Raw genomic sequence first — 18,527 nt, 5'->3', positions numbered from 1 at the left:
GGGGCTCGGGCTGCCAGCTCCTTACCATCTGCTCTCTCCCTGAAGCTCAGCTGACACTCCTTCGTGGCCCCATGTTTCTCTTGGGAACACTTATATCCGTGTCAATTCTGTGCTCTTCCACCAGACTACATCCAACAACGTACAGAGCATCATTGAGAGCCGAGTGGAGAAGCGAACCAAGGGTGTGTATGTGCCATTTGGGGGCAAGAGCATGATCACCTTCATGGATGACCTGAACATGCCTGCTAAGGACATGTTTGGGTCCCAGCCACCCCTGGAGCTGATCCGCCTCTGGATTGACTATGGCTTCTGGTATGACCGTATGAAGCAGAGCATCAAGTACATTCGAGTAAGCCTCCTGAGACTTTGTTCTCAGGTATCCGTTCTCTCCTGTGCTGGGTGGGCTCAGTCCCTGCTCCACTGGGCCCCAGGGCCACAATCTTACAACCCTATCTTCCTCCCGACACAGGACTGCGTTGTTCCTTTCTGGGGACCCATATATCTAGCTTACTGACCCCCATTGTTAACTCTCCTCACTGAGCCTGTCCTGTACTTAGTGACCTGAGAGTCTCATTCTTCACGTCACCTAGCTTCCCGGCTCCTCCGCTCACTCACACATTAGCAACATCTTCAGAGCCAGGTCCTAACTCCACACTCACAGACTCCTCCCCCTTTTCCTGCGGTTACAGTAAATCCATCTGTCTGTCTGTTCTCTTCTCCACCCACAGCCCAGACAGCTCCTTTCTGTCTTCAGTCTCCTCCCATGGGATCATAGACTGGATTTTCTCTCTTTTTCCTTTTTCTTTTCTTTTTTTAATTGGTTTTTGGGTTTGGTTTTTGTTTTGCTTTGTCTTTTTGAGACAAGGTTTCTCTGTGTAGCCCTGGCTGTACTGGAACTCTCTCTGTAGCCCAGGCTGGCCTCGAACTCACAGAGATCCACTTGCCTCTGCCTCTTGAGTACTGGGATTAAAGGCATACATCACCATCATCCGGCAAGACAGGGTCTTTGTGTGTTGTAGTTCTGGCTGTCCTGGAACTTGCTATGTAGACCAGGCTGGTCTCTTGAACTCACAAAGATTCTCCTGTCTCTGCCTCCTGAGTTCAGGGATTCAAGCTGTGTGCCACCGTGCTCAGCCAGCATGCTGTTTTAATACATGCAGTATGATGTGTAACAGTCAGATTAGGGTGACTAAGGTACCTGCACCTCAAATGTGTGCTATTTCTGTTAGAAACATTCAGGGGCCTCTGTCCTAGCTATCAGGAAGCAGCATCAGTATCTCTGTCCCTCATCACCCCACCTGTCTCTCCCTATCTTTGTCTTTGCTCTCTAGGACATGTTCCTGATGGCTGCCATGGGCCCTCCAGGGGGTGGACGGACTGTTATCTCCCCGAGGCTACAGAGTCGCTTCAACATTATCAACATGACCTTCCCCACTGTGAGGCCACTGGGGGTTGAGGGTGGGGATTGTGCAGGGCAAAACCATCCCAGGCCCAGAGAATGAGGAGCCGATGGCACCAGGCGGCTAGGCCTTGAGCAGAGTTGCTTTCGGGGAGCTGTGACACCTAGAGGGGGGCCCTCTGTCGAAGCCCTTGGTCTCTCCTGAGCCGGGTCAGCAGCAGAGTCTTCAAGTTTGGCCTGCTAGCTCTGGAATGTGGAGCCCGTGGTGTCCACGGACAGGAAGGCCTGGGGCTGAAGCCAACCCAGGGAGGTGGGCCTTGCCAAAGCTAAGAGCCAAAAACAGTGCCAGGCTTAGGGGGTGAATGCAAATTTACGGGGCTGAGATCAAAGCCAAATAAAACGCCATCAGGAGAAATATTCCTTTTTTTAGTTTTTGACACAAGGTCTCACTAGGTGTAGTCCGAGGTGGCTTTAAAACTCATACCCTTTCTACCTCAGCCTCCCAAGTGCCAGGTGTACAGGTGTGCATCACTACACCTGGCTCTTAATTGAATATTTTCTTTAAATTAAACTTAAGTCAAGAAGGCAAAATGCCTGTTGCCAAGCCTTACAACCTGAGCCTGATCCCTGGGACCTGCGTGGTGGAAGGAGGGCTGTCTCCCACCCATTGTCCTGAAATCTCCACATGTGTGCTGTGGCATACGCACGCCCACATACAGATCCATAAAATTAACTTTAAAAATAAAATTAATGTAAAAAATTCTCCACAAACAAGATACCAAACTTCCAGATGTAAAATCAGTACAGTACAGTACTGAGCCACAGTGAAGCCAGAGATGAAGGACGATTCAATGGCACCGGCCCATCTTAGAATGTTTGGGTTTAGTATGGATATTTTTCATAATTGTTTTTTTCTTTATTTTTTATTTTTTTATTTTTTATTTTTCCAGAGCTGAGGACCGAACCCAGGGCCTTGTGCTAGGCAAGCACTCTACCACTGACCTAAATCCCCAACCCCATAATTGTTTTTATTTAAAGGATTATAGAAAAATTTTTATCAGTGGTTTTGTTTTGGGTTTTTTTTTTTGTGTGTGTGTGTATTTTAAATGCTTTTTCAATTCTGCTTATGAGGTGAGCTCTGCATTAGCCTCACACTGGTCCTGGCTCTGGCTACAGGCCCAGGAACCTTGGACAGTGAGTCTGAATCTTTTTCCAGGAATCTCAGATCATCCGAATATTTGGCACCATGATCAACCAGAAGCTTCAGGATTTTGAAGAAGAGGTAAAGCCCATTGGGAACGTGGTGACAGAGGCCACCTTGGATGTGTACAACACGGTGGTGCAGCGCTTCCTGCCTACACCTGCTAAGATCCATTACCTTTTCAACCTCCGAGACATCTCCAAGGTAAGCTTTGGTCTGATCTCCCCACTTTGACCTCGCTCAGCCTCCTCAGCAGCAGCAGGACCAGCTTCCTCCTCCTCCTCCTCCTCCTCCTCCTCCTCCTCCTCCTCCTCCTCCTTTGAGACAGGGTTTCTCTGTGTAGCCCCCTGGCTGTCCTGGAACTCACTCTGTAGACCAGGCTGGTCTTGAACTCATGGAGATCCAGTTGCCTCTGCCTCCCTAGTGCTGGGATTAAAGGCGTGCGCCACCACCGCCCAGTGCGCTTTTCAGTCCTTTCAGGTTTTGGTCCCTGGCTCCCACATTGAGTGACTCACAAGCACCACTAACTCCAGCTCTGGGGAGTCAGTGCCTTTTTCTGACCCCTGTGGACTCCTGCACATATGTGACACACACACATACACATAATTATTTTTTAATCTTTAAAAAATAAAAATAGAATTCCACAGCAAAGCACGTGCCTATGGTCCCCCCATCCTAAGATGATGTGCAGCCATGCACTCTGCCCCCAACCCCAGATCTGCAGAGGATCTCTTTCCTCCCCGTACTACAATCAGGGCTTCAACTTTCCAGGTTTTCCAGGGCATGCTTAGAGCCAACAAGGACTTCCATGATACCAAGGCCAGCATCACCAGACTCTGGATCCATGAGTGTTTCAGGTGATGTGTCTGTGTGTCCTGGCCAGATCAACTTCCCCAGCCAATCCCAACCCCAGCCTTCACCTCTGGCTCCCCCTTCCCCTTCCCAGGGACTGCTCTCCTCTCTATCTCTGACCCTCCCCCACTGTTTCCAACAGGGTCTTCTCAGACAGGCTGGTCGATGCAACAGACATGGAAGCCTTTATGGGCATCTTGAGTGACAAACTGGGCACTTTCTTTGACCTCACTTTTCATAATCTCTGCCCCAACAAACGTCCTCCTATCTTTGGTGAGCCAGGATCTGGGACTACCTTGGGCCTTAGGAGGTTGGTTAGAAGGTCGGGGCATGGATTCCTGATGCTAACGGCCCTAAGGGACCTCTGAGAGGACCAGGCCTTGGGGACTCTAATGCTCTTCTCCCATGGCCTAGGGGACTTCCTGAAGGAGCCCAAGGTCTACGAAGATCTGGTAGATCTGACGGTATTGAAGACGGCCATGGAGACAGCCCTAAATGAGTATAACCTGTCTCCTTCTGTGGTGCCCATGCAGCTAGTGCTCTTCCGGGAGGCCATCGAACACAGTGAGTGCCTGCTCCTGGACCTCCCTTCTCCCTCCCCCAGGTTCCCAAATCAAGTTCTAGAGGTTGTTTTCCTTACTGGTCCAACGTATTCTTGTGCCGGTGGGGTTTATTTATTTATTCTTTGTTTGTTTGTTTGTTTTTTGTTTTGTTTTTCGAGACAGGGTTTCTCTGTGTAGTTTTGGTGCCTGACCTGGATCTCGCTCTGTAGACCAGGCTGGCCTCGAACTCACAGAGATCTGCCTGGTTCTGCCTCTCAAGAGTACTAGGATTAAAGGCGTGCGCCACTGCCACCCAGCTTCGTTTGTGTTTTGAGACAGGGTCTTACTGTGTCGCCCTAGCTGGCTTGGAAAGTGCTGTTTCGAGTAAGCTGGTCTTAAACTTGTGGTGACCCTCTCTCCGTCTGCCTCTCCCTGGTGTTCCAGGCTTGCCTGCACTACCACACCTGCCCACAAGAGTGTTTAGTGGGCAAGGTGAAGGTTAAAGGTTGAACGGCCATCGGAGCCTTGGGCACCAACGTCTTCCCTCTTACTTGACTCCTCTGCTTCCGCCTCAGAGGTCCTGACCTCTAGCTCAGGGCCTGGAGTTGGCTGGAATTGCTTACCCAGTGCATTACCCTCACCCCACTCCCCAGTCACGCGGATCGTGCGGGTAATCGGACAGCCTCGAGGCAACATGCTCTTGGTGGGCATTGGGGGCAGTGGACGCCAGAGTCTGGCCCGCTTGGCCTCTTCCATCTGCGAGTACAACACCTTCCAGATTGAGGTCACCAAACACTATCGGAAACAAGAATTCCGAGATGGTACGGCTGGGTTCCTGAACTGGAAGAGGGCCGAGGTTTTAGAATGGAAGATTGAGCTGCTTGAGTTACTACCGTGCCGGGTGGTGAGCTGCCCCTGGCGTTTGTGGGCCAGGCGCGGGATGGTGGTGTGGGTCCTGTAGGTGCTCACAGGCTGAGGGAGGGTCCTGAAGCCTGGAGGACTAGGATGGGGAGTCTGAAGTAAGTCTTTCCCTTTGACCTTCATTATTTGGCCAGATATCAAGCGTCTGTATCGCCAGGCAGGGGTGGAGCTCAAGACCACGTCCTTCCTTTTCGTGGACACCCAGATCGCTGATGATTCCTTCCTAGAAGACATCAACAACATCCTCAGCTCAGGCGAAGTCCCTAATCTCTATAAATCAGATGAGTTTGAAGAGGTACAGTTCCTTCAATGCTAACTTGGTTCTTTGGCTTTCCTAACAACCACCGAAATCCACAGATTTTGCATCTGTTTGTGTAGCATCCCCAACCATCCAGACCAGGCCCTGTGAGGCTGAAGGGCTGTCTCACTTCAGTCATCTCTCAGAGGCCTCACGGGGTGGGGTGGGTGGGGGTGGGGGGGCAGAGTTGCTTTAAATCCCACTCCAGTCTGCCAGCCTACCCTGCCATCTGGCTCATAATGCTGTGAGAACTTCCGTCCTCTGACTCAGGGTGGCTTTTGTCCAGATCCAGAGCCAGATCATAGATCAGGCCCGGGCGGAACAGGTATCAGAATCCTCGGACAGCCTCTTCGCGTACCTCATTGAGCGCGTGCGGAACAACCTGCACATTGTGCTGTGCCTTAGTCCAGTGGGAGACCCCTTCAGGTGATGCTGCCTGTGTTGTCCTTGTCCCCCAGGCCTCCCCTCTCTTTTGGCCTTCTGTGTCCTTTGGAAGTTAGGGGGTTCCATGTGACTCCCTTCACATTGTTCTGCAACAACCCACTAGAGCCTTTTCATATTCTCACTCAAAAGTCTTTACCCAGCAGAGAATAACTCCCCAGCTTCCGGAAGCCGCCTTTCTACTTCCCATCTCTGTGAATTTGACAACTTTTGATGAGCTCACACAAGTAGAAGGGTGCAGTATTTGTCCTTTTGTGACTTACTTATTTCACTCTGTGATGTTCTCAAGTTTCATCCATATTGTACCATATGACACGATTTTCTTCTTTTTGATTAAAGGGTGAATAGAATTACACAGCATGCATACATAACCATTTTATTTGATCCATTCTTGCATGGCTAGATATTTCAGAACAATCAAAACTAGAGGGAGGAGGTTGGATGTGACAGTGCACACCTGTAATCTCGGAACTTGGAAGGCTGGGACAAGAAGATTGCTGCAATTTGAGACCAACCTGGGCTACATAGCAAGGACCAGGGGGGTAGCCAGGGCTACATGTGAGACCCTCTCTTTAAAGATAAATAAATAGGGGCTGGAGAGATGGCTCAGTAGTTAAGAGCACTGACTGCTCTTCCGAAGGGCCCGAGTTCAATTCCCAGCACCCACATGGCAGCTCACTGCTGTCTGTAATCCTAGTTACAGGGGCCCCAACACCCTCACCCAGACATACATGCAGGCAAAACACTAATGTTCATAAAATAAAAATAAATAAAATTATAAAATAAATAAATAAATAGATAAATAAATGGGGCTGGAGAGCACTGGCTGTTCTTCCAGAGGACCCAGGTTCAATTCCCAGCACCCACATGGCAGCTTTCTGCTGTCTGTAACTCCAGTTCCAGGAGACTCGACACCCTCACACAGACATACACGCAGGCGAAACACCAATGCACGTAACTTAAATAAAAAAATTTTTAGTAATCAAACCAAAATAAACTTAGGAAGAGGGTGGGCAAACTGGGTCACTATTTTGCTTATGTTTTTAATTTATGGTGCATGGTGTATTTATCATGGAGGTGCCATGCTAAGCATTCTTCTTGGGTTACCTCACCGAATTCCCAACAACCTTAGTGTGTACTGTTAGCCCCCATCTAGAGATGAGGGAACTGATGTTTGAGTATGTCAGATATTTGCTCAAGGTCAGCTTCTAGGAAATGTGGATCTAGGCCTTTTTGACCTGAGACCATTTCTCAATGTCGTGCTGAACTGTCTGTGAGGAGGTCCATATGCACGAGCAGATGGGGGGAGGGAGGAGGAGGAGGAGGAGGAGGAGGAGGAGGAGGAGGAGGAGGGTGGGGCCCTAGGTTTCTGCAAAGCCGGTGGGCGTGTGCTAGAAAGCTAAGGGCACCTGTCAGTAGACCTAATGCCCTCACCTTCCCGCTAGGAACTGGATTCGCCAGTACCCAGCCTTGGTGAACTGCACAACCATCAACTGGTTCTCAGAGTGGCCCCGGGAGGCCTTGCTAGAGGTGGCTGAGAAGTACCTCATAGGAGTGGACTTGGGGACACAGGAGAATGTGAGCCCTTCCCTTCTGACCCGTTAGCCCCACCCCCACCTCCCCTCCATTCCCTGGTCCACACCCTGTATCTTCCACTCTGTTGTTGGCTTCAGATCCACAGGAAAGTAGCCCAGATCTTTGTCACTATGCACTGGTCCGTGGCTCAGTACTCCCAGAAGATGATGTTGGAACTGCGGAGACACAACTATGTCACACCTACAAACTACCTGGAGCTCGTGTCTGGATATAAAAAGTAGGGAAACTGGGAGACGAGGAGGGTCAGGGTGTTGTTTAGTGAAATGATATCCTGGAAAATACCCAAGATCTGGCCAAGGGGACAGGCTGGAGGATGGGCACTAAGGTGGGATGGATGGGGGAGTCACAGAGGGTCTCAGTTGCTGGAAGTTAATGAGAGGAGGGACTTCTGCTGGAAAACCCTCTTCTAGAGTCCCCAGTCATGTCCCCTAGGCTCTGGTGCCTACTTAAACCCTGTCTGTCCTTATTTACTGGGATAACGTTTCTCTATATTTTTTAGACCACAAGTCACCTGGAGTTTACCATAAATTTGTGACCCTTTCCTCTCTCCCTCGGTGTCTCTTAGACTGGCCATTTGTATGAAATAGCCAGGTGTAGTGACACACACATATAAATTCTCCACACTAGAAAGGCTGATGCAGGGGGATTGTGAATTCAAGGACAGCCTGGCTACATACGAGGACCCTGTCTCAAAAATACACAAGGTTGGGAGTGGTGGTGCATGCCTTTATACCCAGCTTTCAGGAGGCAGAGGCAGGTGGATCTCCGTGAGTTCAAGGCCAGTCTGGTCTACAGAGTGAATTCCAGGACAGCCAGGGCTACATAGTGAGTCCCTGTTTCAAAAAATAAATTAAATCCGTATGTATGTGCCTTAGCATACACAAAATGCTAGCTTTGATTCCCGAGCACAGCACAAGCCCTACAATGATAGCATATGGTTGTAATCTCAGTACTTTGGAAGTGGAAGCAGGAGGATCAGGAGTTCAAGTGTGCGCCACCCCCTACCCCACCCTCACTCCCCACCCCCACCCACCCACCCCGGGAGCTCTAATTCCAGCTAGGGCCAGCCTGGACTACATGAGATCTTACCACAAAGCAAAACACAACCAAAAATGAAAAAATTCAAGCAAAGCAGACAAAAACCAGAAAACTGAAGCGTTTCCTACTCTCACATCTAACCCAGCACTTCCCTTTGAATGTCATATGTGTGGGCAGGTGTGTTCCCCCCCCCACACACACAGTGACTGAGTATCCTACCATCCTACACTGTTGCTTAGAATCGGATCCTACAGGCGGAGGCCTCAGGCCCCATTCAGATGGACAGACTGAACCCGTTCCCCTTGGGTGTCTGTCAGCTCCTCAGCTTAGCTGAGGGCTTTGTAGAAGTTGGGGAAACAGCACTGCTGGCTTCTGTAAAGGACATTTTATCTTGTCAGGCAGTGGTGGCGCACGCCTTTGATCCCAGTGCTGGGGAGGCAGAGGCAGGCGGATCTCTGTGAGTTCGAGGCCAGCCTGGTCTACAGATTGAGGATCCAGGACAGGCACCAAAACTACACAGAGAAACCCTGTCTTGAAAAACCAAAAGAAAAAAGGGGGGAAAAAAAGAATATTTTATCTTATTTGACTTTTCTTGAGACAGTGTCTCACATATGTAGCCCAGTCTGAGTTTGAACTCACTATGTAGCTGAGATTAGCCTCAAATTCATAGTAATTCTTCTGCCTCAACCTCCCTAGTGCTGGAATGACAAGTATGACCCACTACACTTTCCTGGACTGGGCATTTGGATCAAAGTTGGAAAAAAAAGCAATTTGTAAGAATGATAGTAACATCAATTCACCTATTTACCATGTTTTTTTTTTTTTTAAAGTACCTACTATGTGCTAGGCACTATTTTAGAGTAATATACTGGTGAGTCCTATCTTTCTGTACATACAGGCCAACATTCTGCTTTTTTCTATTTGCCAGTCATTTTTAAAAATGTATTTTATGTGCATTGGTGTGAAGGTGTCAGGTCCCCTTATGAGCTGCCATGTGGGTGCTGGGAATTGAACTCAGGACCTCTGGAAGAGCAGCCAGTGCTCTTAACCGCTGAGCCATGGCTCTAGCCCCACCAATCATTTTGATAAACCCTTTAGTCCAGGAAATACCCATGTATTTTTTTTTAATTCATATTTCTAGCTTCTCTTTAAACAAAAATGTAAGAAGACTGGGTTCCCGTTGACTCCCACCGAGAGAGAGGCTGGAGTGGGGCTCGCTTGCCCCCTTTGGGTGGGTTCCTGTTTTCTAGACCCCTGTAGTCAGCTGTCTGCAGCAGGTGGGGCCATGGGAGATTCACAGGTAGAGGAAGTGATGTGTCAGAACGGTAGTTAGCAAGCTGATTTTGACTATGGTGTAGAGAGTAAACGAGAAGGACAAGAAGACCCGTGGAGAGTTTGTTGGAAATGATAAAGACTTGACCAGGCTAGGTAAAGGCAGAAAGCAGACTGCATGTCTGTATGTGAGAGCAGAAAGTGGCCAGAGAGAGAGAGAGACGGGGACATCTGAGGAAGGAACATTATGTAGGACACCCCCTTCCTCGGAGCCTCTCCACACATGCAACTCACCACAAGCTTCTCTGCAGGCTTCTAGGCGAAAAGCGGCAGGAGCTGCTGGACCAAGCCAATAAGCTACGGACCGGATTGTTTAAGATTGATGAAACGAGGGAGAAAGTAGAGGTGATGTCCTTGGAGCTGGAGGATGCCAAGAAAAAGGTGGCTGAGTTCCAGAAGCAGTGTGAAGAGTACCTGGTCATCATTGTCCAGCAGAAGCGGGAAGCGGACGAGCAGCAGAAGGTCGGTGGTCCTGCCCCGCCCCCATCCGCCAGGGTCCCCGGGAAGAGGCTTCCTGGCTCCATCACTTACTTCACTCATCACCTCTTCCTTGGTTTTCTATTTATCCTTCTCACCAGCCCCGGCGCCCCGACCTTTGCTCAAGACAAAGCGAGACCCTTTCTCTTCTTTTCACCTCTAGGCAGTCACAGCCAACAGCGAGAAGATTGCTATTGAGGAAGTCAAGTGTCAGGCCCTGGCAGACAATGCCCAGAAGGATCTAGAGGAGGCATTGCCTGCCCTTGAAGAAGCCATGCGGGTACCAGCAGCTGGCACTAGATGGTGCCAGGCTTGGGAATGGGAGCAGCCTTCTTTGCCCTTGGAGTCTTGGGGGGGGCAGTGGGGGAAAAGGTGGCACCTCAGTTGGCCCTGTGTCCAGGAAGGACCCATCTGGCTATCTGAGTTGACTCTGGCCCAGTTCTCTCAGTTAATCCCGTTCCCCAGGCCCTGGAGTCTCTGAACAAGAAGGATATAGGTGAGATCAAGTCCTATGGAAGACCTCCTGCCCAGGTGGAGATGGTAATGCAGGCGGTCATGATTCTCCGAGGCAATGAGCCCACGTGGGCAGAGGCAAAGCGGCAGCTAGGTTAGCAGAGGACCCTGGGAAGAGACTTCCACTGGCCTGGTGTTTGTTGATCATGTGTGTACAGTTTATCAGGCCTCGTGCACAGGCTGTCTGGGGTACTGTAGAGACACACCCCAGCACCCCGTCCCCAGGAGCACAGAGGTTAGGAGGGAAGAGAAGACTAAATATCCTTTAGGGTTCTTTAGGAGTATGGAGTAGAAACTGGCTCTTCTTACCACAACCAAGAGAAAATTGCTCTGAGGCAATCAGAATGCATGGCAAGAGCCGAGGACAGGAAACCTCCGTGCCACACAGGGACAAGACTAGAAAATGAGAAACTGCTCTTCTTCCCTGTCTCTCTCTCTCTGTCTCTGTCTCACTTCCTTATTCTTTCTTTGTGTATATGAGTTAGTACGTTCATGGAGGGGGGAGGTGTGTGGCGCAGTGGTGTGTGTGTGTGTGTGTGTGTGTGTGTGCCTATGAAGGCCAAAGTCAATCTTGGGTATTGTTCCTCAGGAACCATTCACCTGTTTTGTTTTTGAGATAGGGTATCTGACTGTGACCTGGGGTCACTAGTTACCTAGGCTGGCTGACCAGGGCACTCCGGGAATCCTCCTGCCTCCGCCTCCCCAGTGATGGGATTACAGGCACTTACTACTGTGCCTACCTTTTTGTTTAAGTTTTGGAGGTCAAACTCGGGTCATCATGTGCGTGTTTTAAGCACTTCACTGACTGAGTCCTCTGTCTGGCCTCGGGCGCTGTTTTCACTCTGTGGCTTTCTCTGCTTTGGGTTCCCACAGCAGAAGTAGCTCTGGTTTGGCAGTTTCTGTCCAGAGGAAAGTACAAGGCACATAGAAAGAGTGCTAGGCTGGGTGATTTAACTGAGTTTGTGAAGGAAAGGGAGAAGGAGATGAGGCTGGGGAGACTGAGCAGGCCCTAGGGGCTGAGAGGATGCCAGCGAAAGGAGCAAGGTCAGAGGGGTCACATGCCTTGGCCTCGGGAACTGGAAAATAATAAGCCGTGGCAGCGGAGCTGGGCAAGGAGAAAAGGATTGGCCCTCTGGCTGAGGCCTCAAAATGTCATGCCACAGGTGAGCAGAACTTCATCAAGTCGCTGATCAACTTTGATAAAGACAATATCTCAGATAAGGTGCTGAAGAAGATCGGCGCCTACTGTGCCCAGCCTGACTTCCAGCCTGACATTATTGGCAGGGTCTCCCTGGCTGCTAAATCCCTCTGCATGTGGGTGCGGGCCATGGAGGTAGGTGGTGGCAAAGTGGGGACTGAGAGGGCCGTCCGGGACAAGCTGGGGGTGGCAGGCACAGACAATGAGGAAGGTGCTTGGTAGGTGAGTGGGCTGGTGGTTGGTGGGAGTCCCCGGAGCCTGGCTGTCTTCCCACAGCTGTATGGGCGTCTATACCGAGTGGTAGAGCCCAAGCGGATCCGAATGAATGCCGCCCTGGCCCAGCTTCAGGAGAAACAAGCAGCCCTCGCTGAGGCCCAGGAAAAGCTGCGGGAGGTGAGCTTTGCTCTGGTCTTTCTGAACCAGAAAGACCTCTCTCAGTCTTAGACTCTGTTACCGTGCTTCCCCACTTAATTCTGTGCCCAGCTCTGCTATCCTGCAGTATGAACTGTCTCCCTGCTCCGTGTCCTTGTTAGGTCTGTCTGAAGCTTAGGAGATTGTAGAGGGTGCAAAAAGCCCCAAGGCTCTGTGGTCTTTGTGGGTCACAGGGCACCATTGCCCCAGAGTCCTTCCAGAGATCGATAGTTACCTCTGACACAGCCTTGGAATAGGCTTTGGGATATTGACGGATGGCGTGTGGGTAGTGAGTCAGTATGTCAGTAGGGTCAAGATGGTAACTGTGGGTCTGGAACAGCAGGGGTGTGTCTGTACTCGGTGGGGGTGGGAGGTTAGTTACTACGGGCAGAAGAGACAAGATAGACGACTTCCCATGAGATATGTGCACAGTTGACTTTTAAACCATGAAGAATGGTCAAAAGAATTTGGAATTCTCCCTGTCTGTCATTTGATTTTTTTGTTAATCATAGGTTTAATAGATAATATGCTAGGTGTGGTGGCACATGTATTTAATGCCAGCACTCAGGAGAAAAGGCAGGTAGATCTCCGTGAGTTGGAGCCCAGCCTGCTCTACATAGTGAGTTCCAGGACAACCAGGGCTGTATAAAGAGACCCACAACAACAAAAATATATAAAACATCATCCCTAGATAATATACTTACACTGAAATTAATTTGAAATTCAAAAGGTACTAAATAATATACAATAAAGTCTTCCCACCTTCTGCTCTGTAGCATCCAAATTCCTTCCATGAAAGCAGCCAATTTTTACAAAATTTCATCCATCCTTCCAAAGATGATCTGTTACTATCAGTGCATGTGCGCATACACACAGAAATACACACACACACACACACACACACACACACAAATACACATACAACATACTTGTGATGGTTTGAATAAGAATGGCCCCCATAGGTTCATGTATTTGAATGCTTGGTCACCAGGGAATGGAGCTCTTTGAAAGAATTAGAAGGATTAGGAGGTGTGGCCTTGTTGGAGGAAGTGTGCCACTGGGGACAGGCTTTGAGGTTTCTAAAGCCCATGCCAGGCAAGTCAGTCTCTCTCAGTCTCAGTCTGCCTCTCTCTCTCTCTGCCTCTCTCTCTCTCTCTCTCTCTCTCTCTCTGCTGCCTGCAGATCAGGATGTACAGCTCTCAGTGACTGCTCCAGCACCATGCCTGTCTGCTTCTTACCATGATGATCACATGTAAAAGTGTAAGGAAGCTTCCCATTAAATGCTTTCTTCTTTAAGCTACCTTAACCATAGTGTCTCTTCACAGCAATAGAACAGTAACTGAGACCACACACAAACACATACACATATTTTTTACATTACAAATGCTTCTGGTGCATTCTTTATTTACCTGTGGTTAATTACCAACAAAGCTGGGCTAGGCACCATGTTTGTGACTGATGACCTAGCCATAGCTGGTCTCTGACTTTTCCCATCACAGTCATTTTTACAGGCAGAAGTACAGATGTCCTCAAGGCCCTTTTTGGTTCGGCCTGTGCAGAGAACTCATCTAGGCTGGGTGAATGGGCATCTGGGCACACATCTCCATCTTGTGGTCATAACCCCCTCCTAACTCTCACAAAGCCTTCTCTCTCTTACTGTCTCTTTTCCAGGAGGTCATAGCCACAGGTGAGGCAACTCACTTGGAAAGGTTTCTCAACCCATATGAGTCATATCCTGGGCCGGGTCATTAAATTGTTCCTTTAGATTTAAACAATGGAGCCTCGGGAGTTCGCTGCCAATGAGTCATTCCTTGGACAGTCACAGAGTTCACAATGTTAGGACTCTTAGTGGATCAGCTACATGTACTCGAGAACAGCAGCTTGATCAAAGGGAGCAGACAGGAGAGCCATGTGCAAAGGCATCTGAGACAGGGGGATCATTTGGTCCCACATACTCAAGCCAGAACAGCATGGTGCCGGCCCTGTCTCAAAAGACATAACAAGAAAAACAGATGGGGGAACCAACATTTTCCCTTATTGCTGATAAAGGTTGGAAAAACTAAGAGCCAAGTTCATCTTTTGCTTGCTTATTTTGTTTATTGAGGCAGAGTCTCTTGTGGCCCAGGCTGGCCTTGAACTTGATGTACAGCCAAGGATGATCTTGAACTCTCCTGATCCTCCTGCCTCCAACTCCCAAATGCTGAGGTTATAGGTGTGTGCCATGGTGCCTGGTTTATTTGGTGCTAGGGATGAAACTCAAGGCTTGGTGTGTGCTGGACGGCACTCTACCAAATGAGCTGTGTTCCTGGCCTTTTAGGCCCTGGTAAATGTTTGTATTTTGATAGGTTCTCCATTACATCGCCCAGGCTGGCCTTAAACTCGTTCTGCAGCCCCAGGTCTTCCTACTTCAGCTTCCCAAGTAATTCCATGAGGCTTGGGCAGGAGCTTCTTCAACAAACTTTGTGTCTGTGTGCGTGAGTGTGGGTGTCCTCAGGGAATGCCAGTGCCCAGAGGCCAGAGCTGTCAGATCTTTCTGGAGCCAGTTCTAGGTGGTTGTGAGCTGCCCTGCTGGGGTGCTAGGAATCAGTTTGAGTACTCTGCAAGATAGAATGTGCTGTAACTGCTAAGCCGTTTCTCCAGCTCCCTTTTTCTTTTTAATTTACAGTGTGTGTGTGTGTGTGTGTGTGTGTGTGTGTGTGTGTGCATGTGGAGGTCAGAGGACAACTCACAGGAGTTGGTCCTTCCCTTCCATCCTGTGGGTCTGAGGGACTGAACTCGAGTTGTCAAGCCTGGCACCAAGGGTCTTTACCTACTGAGCCATCTTGCTGGCCTGGGTGGCCAGGCAGCTGCTGCTGTCGCCAATGCCTTTATTTTCTTCTTTCTACCCGCTCCTCCCTTTCCTCTCCCCTCTCCTTATTTTTCTGTTTTGAGGTAGTCTTACTTCATAGCCTAAGCTAGCTTGTAGCCCTCTAGGTAGACTAGGCTGGCCTTGAACTTGTGGACATTCTCCTGCCACTGACTCTTAAGCTCTAGAGTTACAAGTAGCAGCCACCATTCATGACAGTCTCTTTTTTAGGGATGTCAAGCCCATGCATGAGGACTTCATCCACTCTCACGATCTAATCACTTCCCAGCACCACAGCATTGAGTAAATAAATAAGGAAAGGCCTGGGTTAGAGTTTTAAAAAATAGATTAGTTTTCCTAAACTATAGGCTAGATGTCTCTCCCCGAAAAGGGATATAGTTGCTTTAAGACCTAAAAGGTTAGTTGGATATAGTGGTGCACACCTTTAATCCCAGCACTCGGGAGGCAGAGGCAGGAGGATCTCTGTGAGTTTGAGGCCAGCCTGGTCTACAGAGCGAGAGATCCAGGACAGGCACCAAAAAAACTACACAAAGAAACCCTGTCTCAAAAAAAAAAAAAAAAAAAAAAGTATATATCAAGTCTTTTAAAAGTCTTTTAAAGATTCTTTCAAATTTTATGTGTAAAGTTATTTCGCTTGCATTATGTGTGTACTACATATGTGTCTGATGCCCACAGAGGCCAGAAGATGGCATCAGATGCCCTGGAACTGGAGTTATAAGCTATTGTGGGCTGCCATGTGGGTGCTGGGAATCGAACTAGGGTCCTCTGCAAGATCAACAAGTACTCTTAAATGTGGAGCCATCTCTTCAGACCCTGTACAGTTGGTCTTAAAATATATTCAATGCGTTCACCATTCACTTGTGTCTGGTAGGATTATTATTTTATACACGAGGGAAGCAGAGCCTCAAAAACCACGAATTGTGTGATGTCATGAGTGGGAGCATGCGCACAGCTGGTGTCTGGAGGCCAGAGGACAGGCTTCTAGGGTCCAGGCTCCTCTTCGACCTTAGTGAGGTGGCTGGCTTTAGAGCTTCTGGGTGATTCCCCTCTTTCTGCCTCCCATCTTCTTTAGTGCTGGGATTCCAGATGTGCACCTCCACTTTGTGCGGGGTGTGTGTGTGTGTGTGTGTGTGTGTGCATGTACGGGGTGCATACGCGGCTTTGGAAGATTGACTCAGGTCAACTTCACTGGCCCTCAAAGACTGGCCAAGGGCAGGCAGCTTCAGGTAGCAAAGTTGGGGTTTGACCTAAAACAAACTGCCCTTTAGCCCTGTGTGTCCATCCCCTGTGTACCAATCATCCCTAGGTGGCGGAGAAACTGGACATGCTGAAGAAGCAGTACGATGAGAAGCTGGCGCAGAAGGAGGAGCTTCGGAAGAAATCCGAGGAGATGGAGATGAAACTGGAGCGAGCAGGAATGCTGGTGTCTGGGCTCGCCGGTGAAAAGGCTCGCTGGGAAGAGACGGTGCAGGTGAGGTGTAACAGTGGCCGTCCTCCCAAGCAGCCCTCCTGATTCAAGAGATCTATCCGCATGTCCGCTGAGAGGAAATAGTCAGGGAAAACACAGGCACTTGGAGGTAGAAATCCAAGAGCAGATAGCGGGAGTCTTTCTGTCTCCTTACATTTGGTGAGACTGTACGAGGAATGACATCCTGTCCACTAGGGGTGGGTTCCAGGAGGGAGCTGAAGGCCCACTAGACCTCTTGGTAAGCTTATCTTCCTGAGAGAGGACAGACAGGGGCCATCTTGTCTTTATCTCCCTGGCTCCGTGAAAGGTTAGATCTTATCGGTGGATGATTAGACTTCCTAGAGTGCAGGGCTGTAGAAGGGGAAGACTAGCTTTGATCTAGACCAGAATCAAAGGAGATTATCTCCCAAAGCATTTCAGCTATCTCCAGAGGTCTGGGGTTGCAGGCACTCACACCTCCTTGCTGTGTCCCAGGGCCTGGAGGAGGATCTGGGCTACCTGGTCGGTGACTGTCTGCTCGCAGCCGCCTTCTTGTCCTACATGGGACCTTTTCTGACCAACTACCGGGATGAGATTGTCAATCAGATCTGGATCAGGAAGGTGAGAAGGGTCCAGATGTGATAAGGGAGCACTGGGGGAGCGGGGTGTGCTCTGGAAGAGGTGCAGGCAAGAGGCGGAGCTGAATTTGGGGGTTCTTCTCCCCCCAGATCCGAGAGCTTCAGGTCCCCTGTTCACCTCGCTTTGCCATCGATAGCTTCCTGTCCAATCCTACCAAAGTTCGGGACTGGAACATCCAGGGGTTACCCTCAGATGCCTTCTCCACTGAGAATGGCATCATCGTCACCAGGGGCAACAGGTGAGGACAGTTCGGGGAGTGAGAGGCAGAGGAGGAGCAGGGAGCACAGCCTGTCTTATGACTCAGGCTTCCTCTTCTAGGTGGGCCCTCATGATTGATCCTCAGGCCCAAGCCCTCAAGTGGATTAAGAACATGGAAGGAAACCAGGTACTGGGGGGGTGGGTTGTCTGAGCTGCCCCAGGAGAGTCTCCCAAGCCCAGCTTCTTCTCAAGGTCCTGTTCCTAGCTGTTTCTCCAAGCTGCTTCCATCCATCCCCTTACTCTCTAGGGCCTGAAGATCATCGACCTGCAGATGCACGATTACCTTCGAGTTCTAGAAAATGCCATCCAGTTTGGATTTCCAGTGCTGCTTCAGAATGTGCAGGAATATCTGGACCCCACACTCAACCCAGTGCTCAACAAATCCGTAGCTCGAATTGGTCAGAGCCTAGGCTTTGTTGTGGGCTGGTCCTAGACACTAGCCAAGCAGGATACTAGGGTGGGAAGGGGGGCTCTCGGTCTGTGTCCCCATGAATTAGGCCTCAGGTTAAGTCACTGGCCTAGGTGTCAATGGGGAGCGGGTCAGCCCTTACCTGATCCTATACAATTCTTGCCCTTGACCCTTTCGTGGATGCAGGAGGTCGGCTGTTGATACGCATTGGTGACAAGGAGGTGGAATACAATCCCAATTTCCGTTTCTACCTTACCACCAAGCTCTCCAATCCCCACTACAGTCCAGAGACCTCCGCTAAGACCACCATTGTCAACTTCGCTGTTAAGGAACAGGTAGGTAAGGGCTGGTGCTAAGATGAAGCTGGGTAGGCTGCAGTCTGTAAGAAACATGAGGGAAAAGCCACGCTTGAGCTGGGCAATGGAGGAGGAGGAGGGTCTTGGGAGGTCTAAAAGGGTGGCAGGCGTAGCGGTCACAGGCATGGGACCTTCGCTCTGAGTCTTGGCCTTCTCAGGGCTTGGAAGCCCAGCTTCTGGGCATCGTGGTTCGGAAGGAACGTCCTGAGCTGGAGGAGCAGAAGGACTCGCTGGTCATCAACATCGCCGCTGGGAAGAGAAAGCTCAAAGAGCTTGAGGATGAGATCCTCCGGTGAGAACGTCATCCTCATGCCCACGTCACCCCAACCCCAC

The 18,527-nt window shown here is 49.8% G+C and overlaps 1 protein-coding gene across 1 annotated transcript in view; it reads left to right on the top strand.

The window, feature by feature from the left end:
- Dnah2 (dynein axonemal heavy chain 2) overlaps positions 1 to 18,527 on the top strand; it is a 114,796-nt gene that overhangs the window by 80,095 nt on the left and 16,174 nt on the right. Inside the window, exons 50-72 of the mRNA XM_059270970.1 lie at positions 125 to 349; positions 1,332 to 1,436; positions 2,616 to 2,804; positions 3,372 to 3,457; positions 3,595 to 3,725; positions 3,867 to 4,016; positions 4,648 to 4,815; positions 5,050 to 5,210; positions 5,500 to 5,639; positions 7,100 to 7,232; positions 7,328 to 7,467; positions 9,872 to 10,082; positions 10,261 to 10,377; positions 10,563 to 10,704; positions 11,774 to 11,943; positions 12,085 to 12,201; positions 16,392 to 16,556; positions 17,028 to 17,153; positions 17,261 to 17,409; positions 17,490 to 17,556; positions 17,677 to 17,827; positions 18,025 to 18,173; positions 18,353 to 18,486. Of these exons, the coding sequence (XP_059126953.1) occupies positions 125 to 349; positions 1,332 to 1,436; positions 2,616 to 2,804; positions 3,372 to 3,457; positions 3,595 to 3,725; positions 3,867 to 4,016; positions 4,648 to 4,815; positions 5,050 to 5,210; positions 5,500 to 5,639; positions 7,100 to 7,232; positions 7,328 to 7,467; positions 9,872 to 10,082; positions 10,261 to 10,377; positions 10,563 to 10,704; positions 11,774 to 11,943; positions 12,085 to 12,201; positions 16,392 to 16,556; positions 17,028 to 17,153; positions 17,261 to 17,409; positions 17,490 to 17,556; positions 17,677 to 17,827; positions 18,025 to 18,173; positions 18,353 to 18,486 (3,326 nt within the window). The remainder of the gene's footprint in view (positions 1 to 124; positions 350 to 1,331; positions 1,437 to 2,615; positions 2,805 to 3,371; positions 3,458 to 3,594; positions 3,726 to 3,866; positions 4,017 to 4,647; positions 4,816 to 5,049; positions 5,211 to 5,499; positions 5,640 to 7,099; positions 7,233 to 7,327; positions 7,468 to 9,871; positions 10,083 to 10,260; positions 10,378 to 10,562; positions 10,705 to 11,773; positions 11,944 to 12,084; positions 12,202 to 16,391; positions 16,557 to 17,027; positions 17,154 to 17,260; positions 17,410 to 17,489; positions 17,557 to 17,676; positions 17,828 to 18,024; positions 18,174 to 18,352; positions 18,487 to 18,527) is intronic.

This window comes from Peromyscus eremicus, chromosome 8a (assembly GCF_949786415.1).
Source record: "Peromyscus eremicus chromosome 8a, PerEre_H2_v1, whole genome shotgun sequence".
Classification (NCBI taxonomy): Eukaryota; Metazoa; Chordata; class Mammalia; order Rodentia; family Cricetidae; genus Peromyscus; species Peromyscus eremicus.
This window is presented reverse-complemented; position numbering and strand designations above follow the sequence as displayed.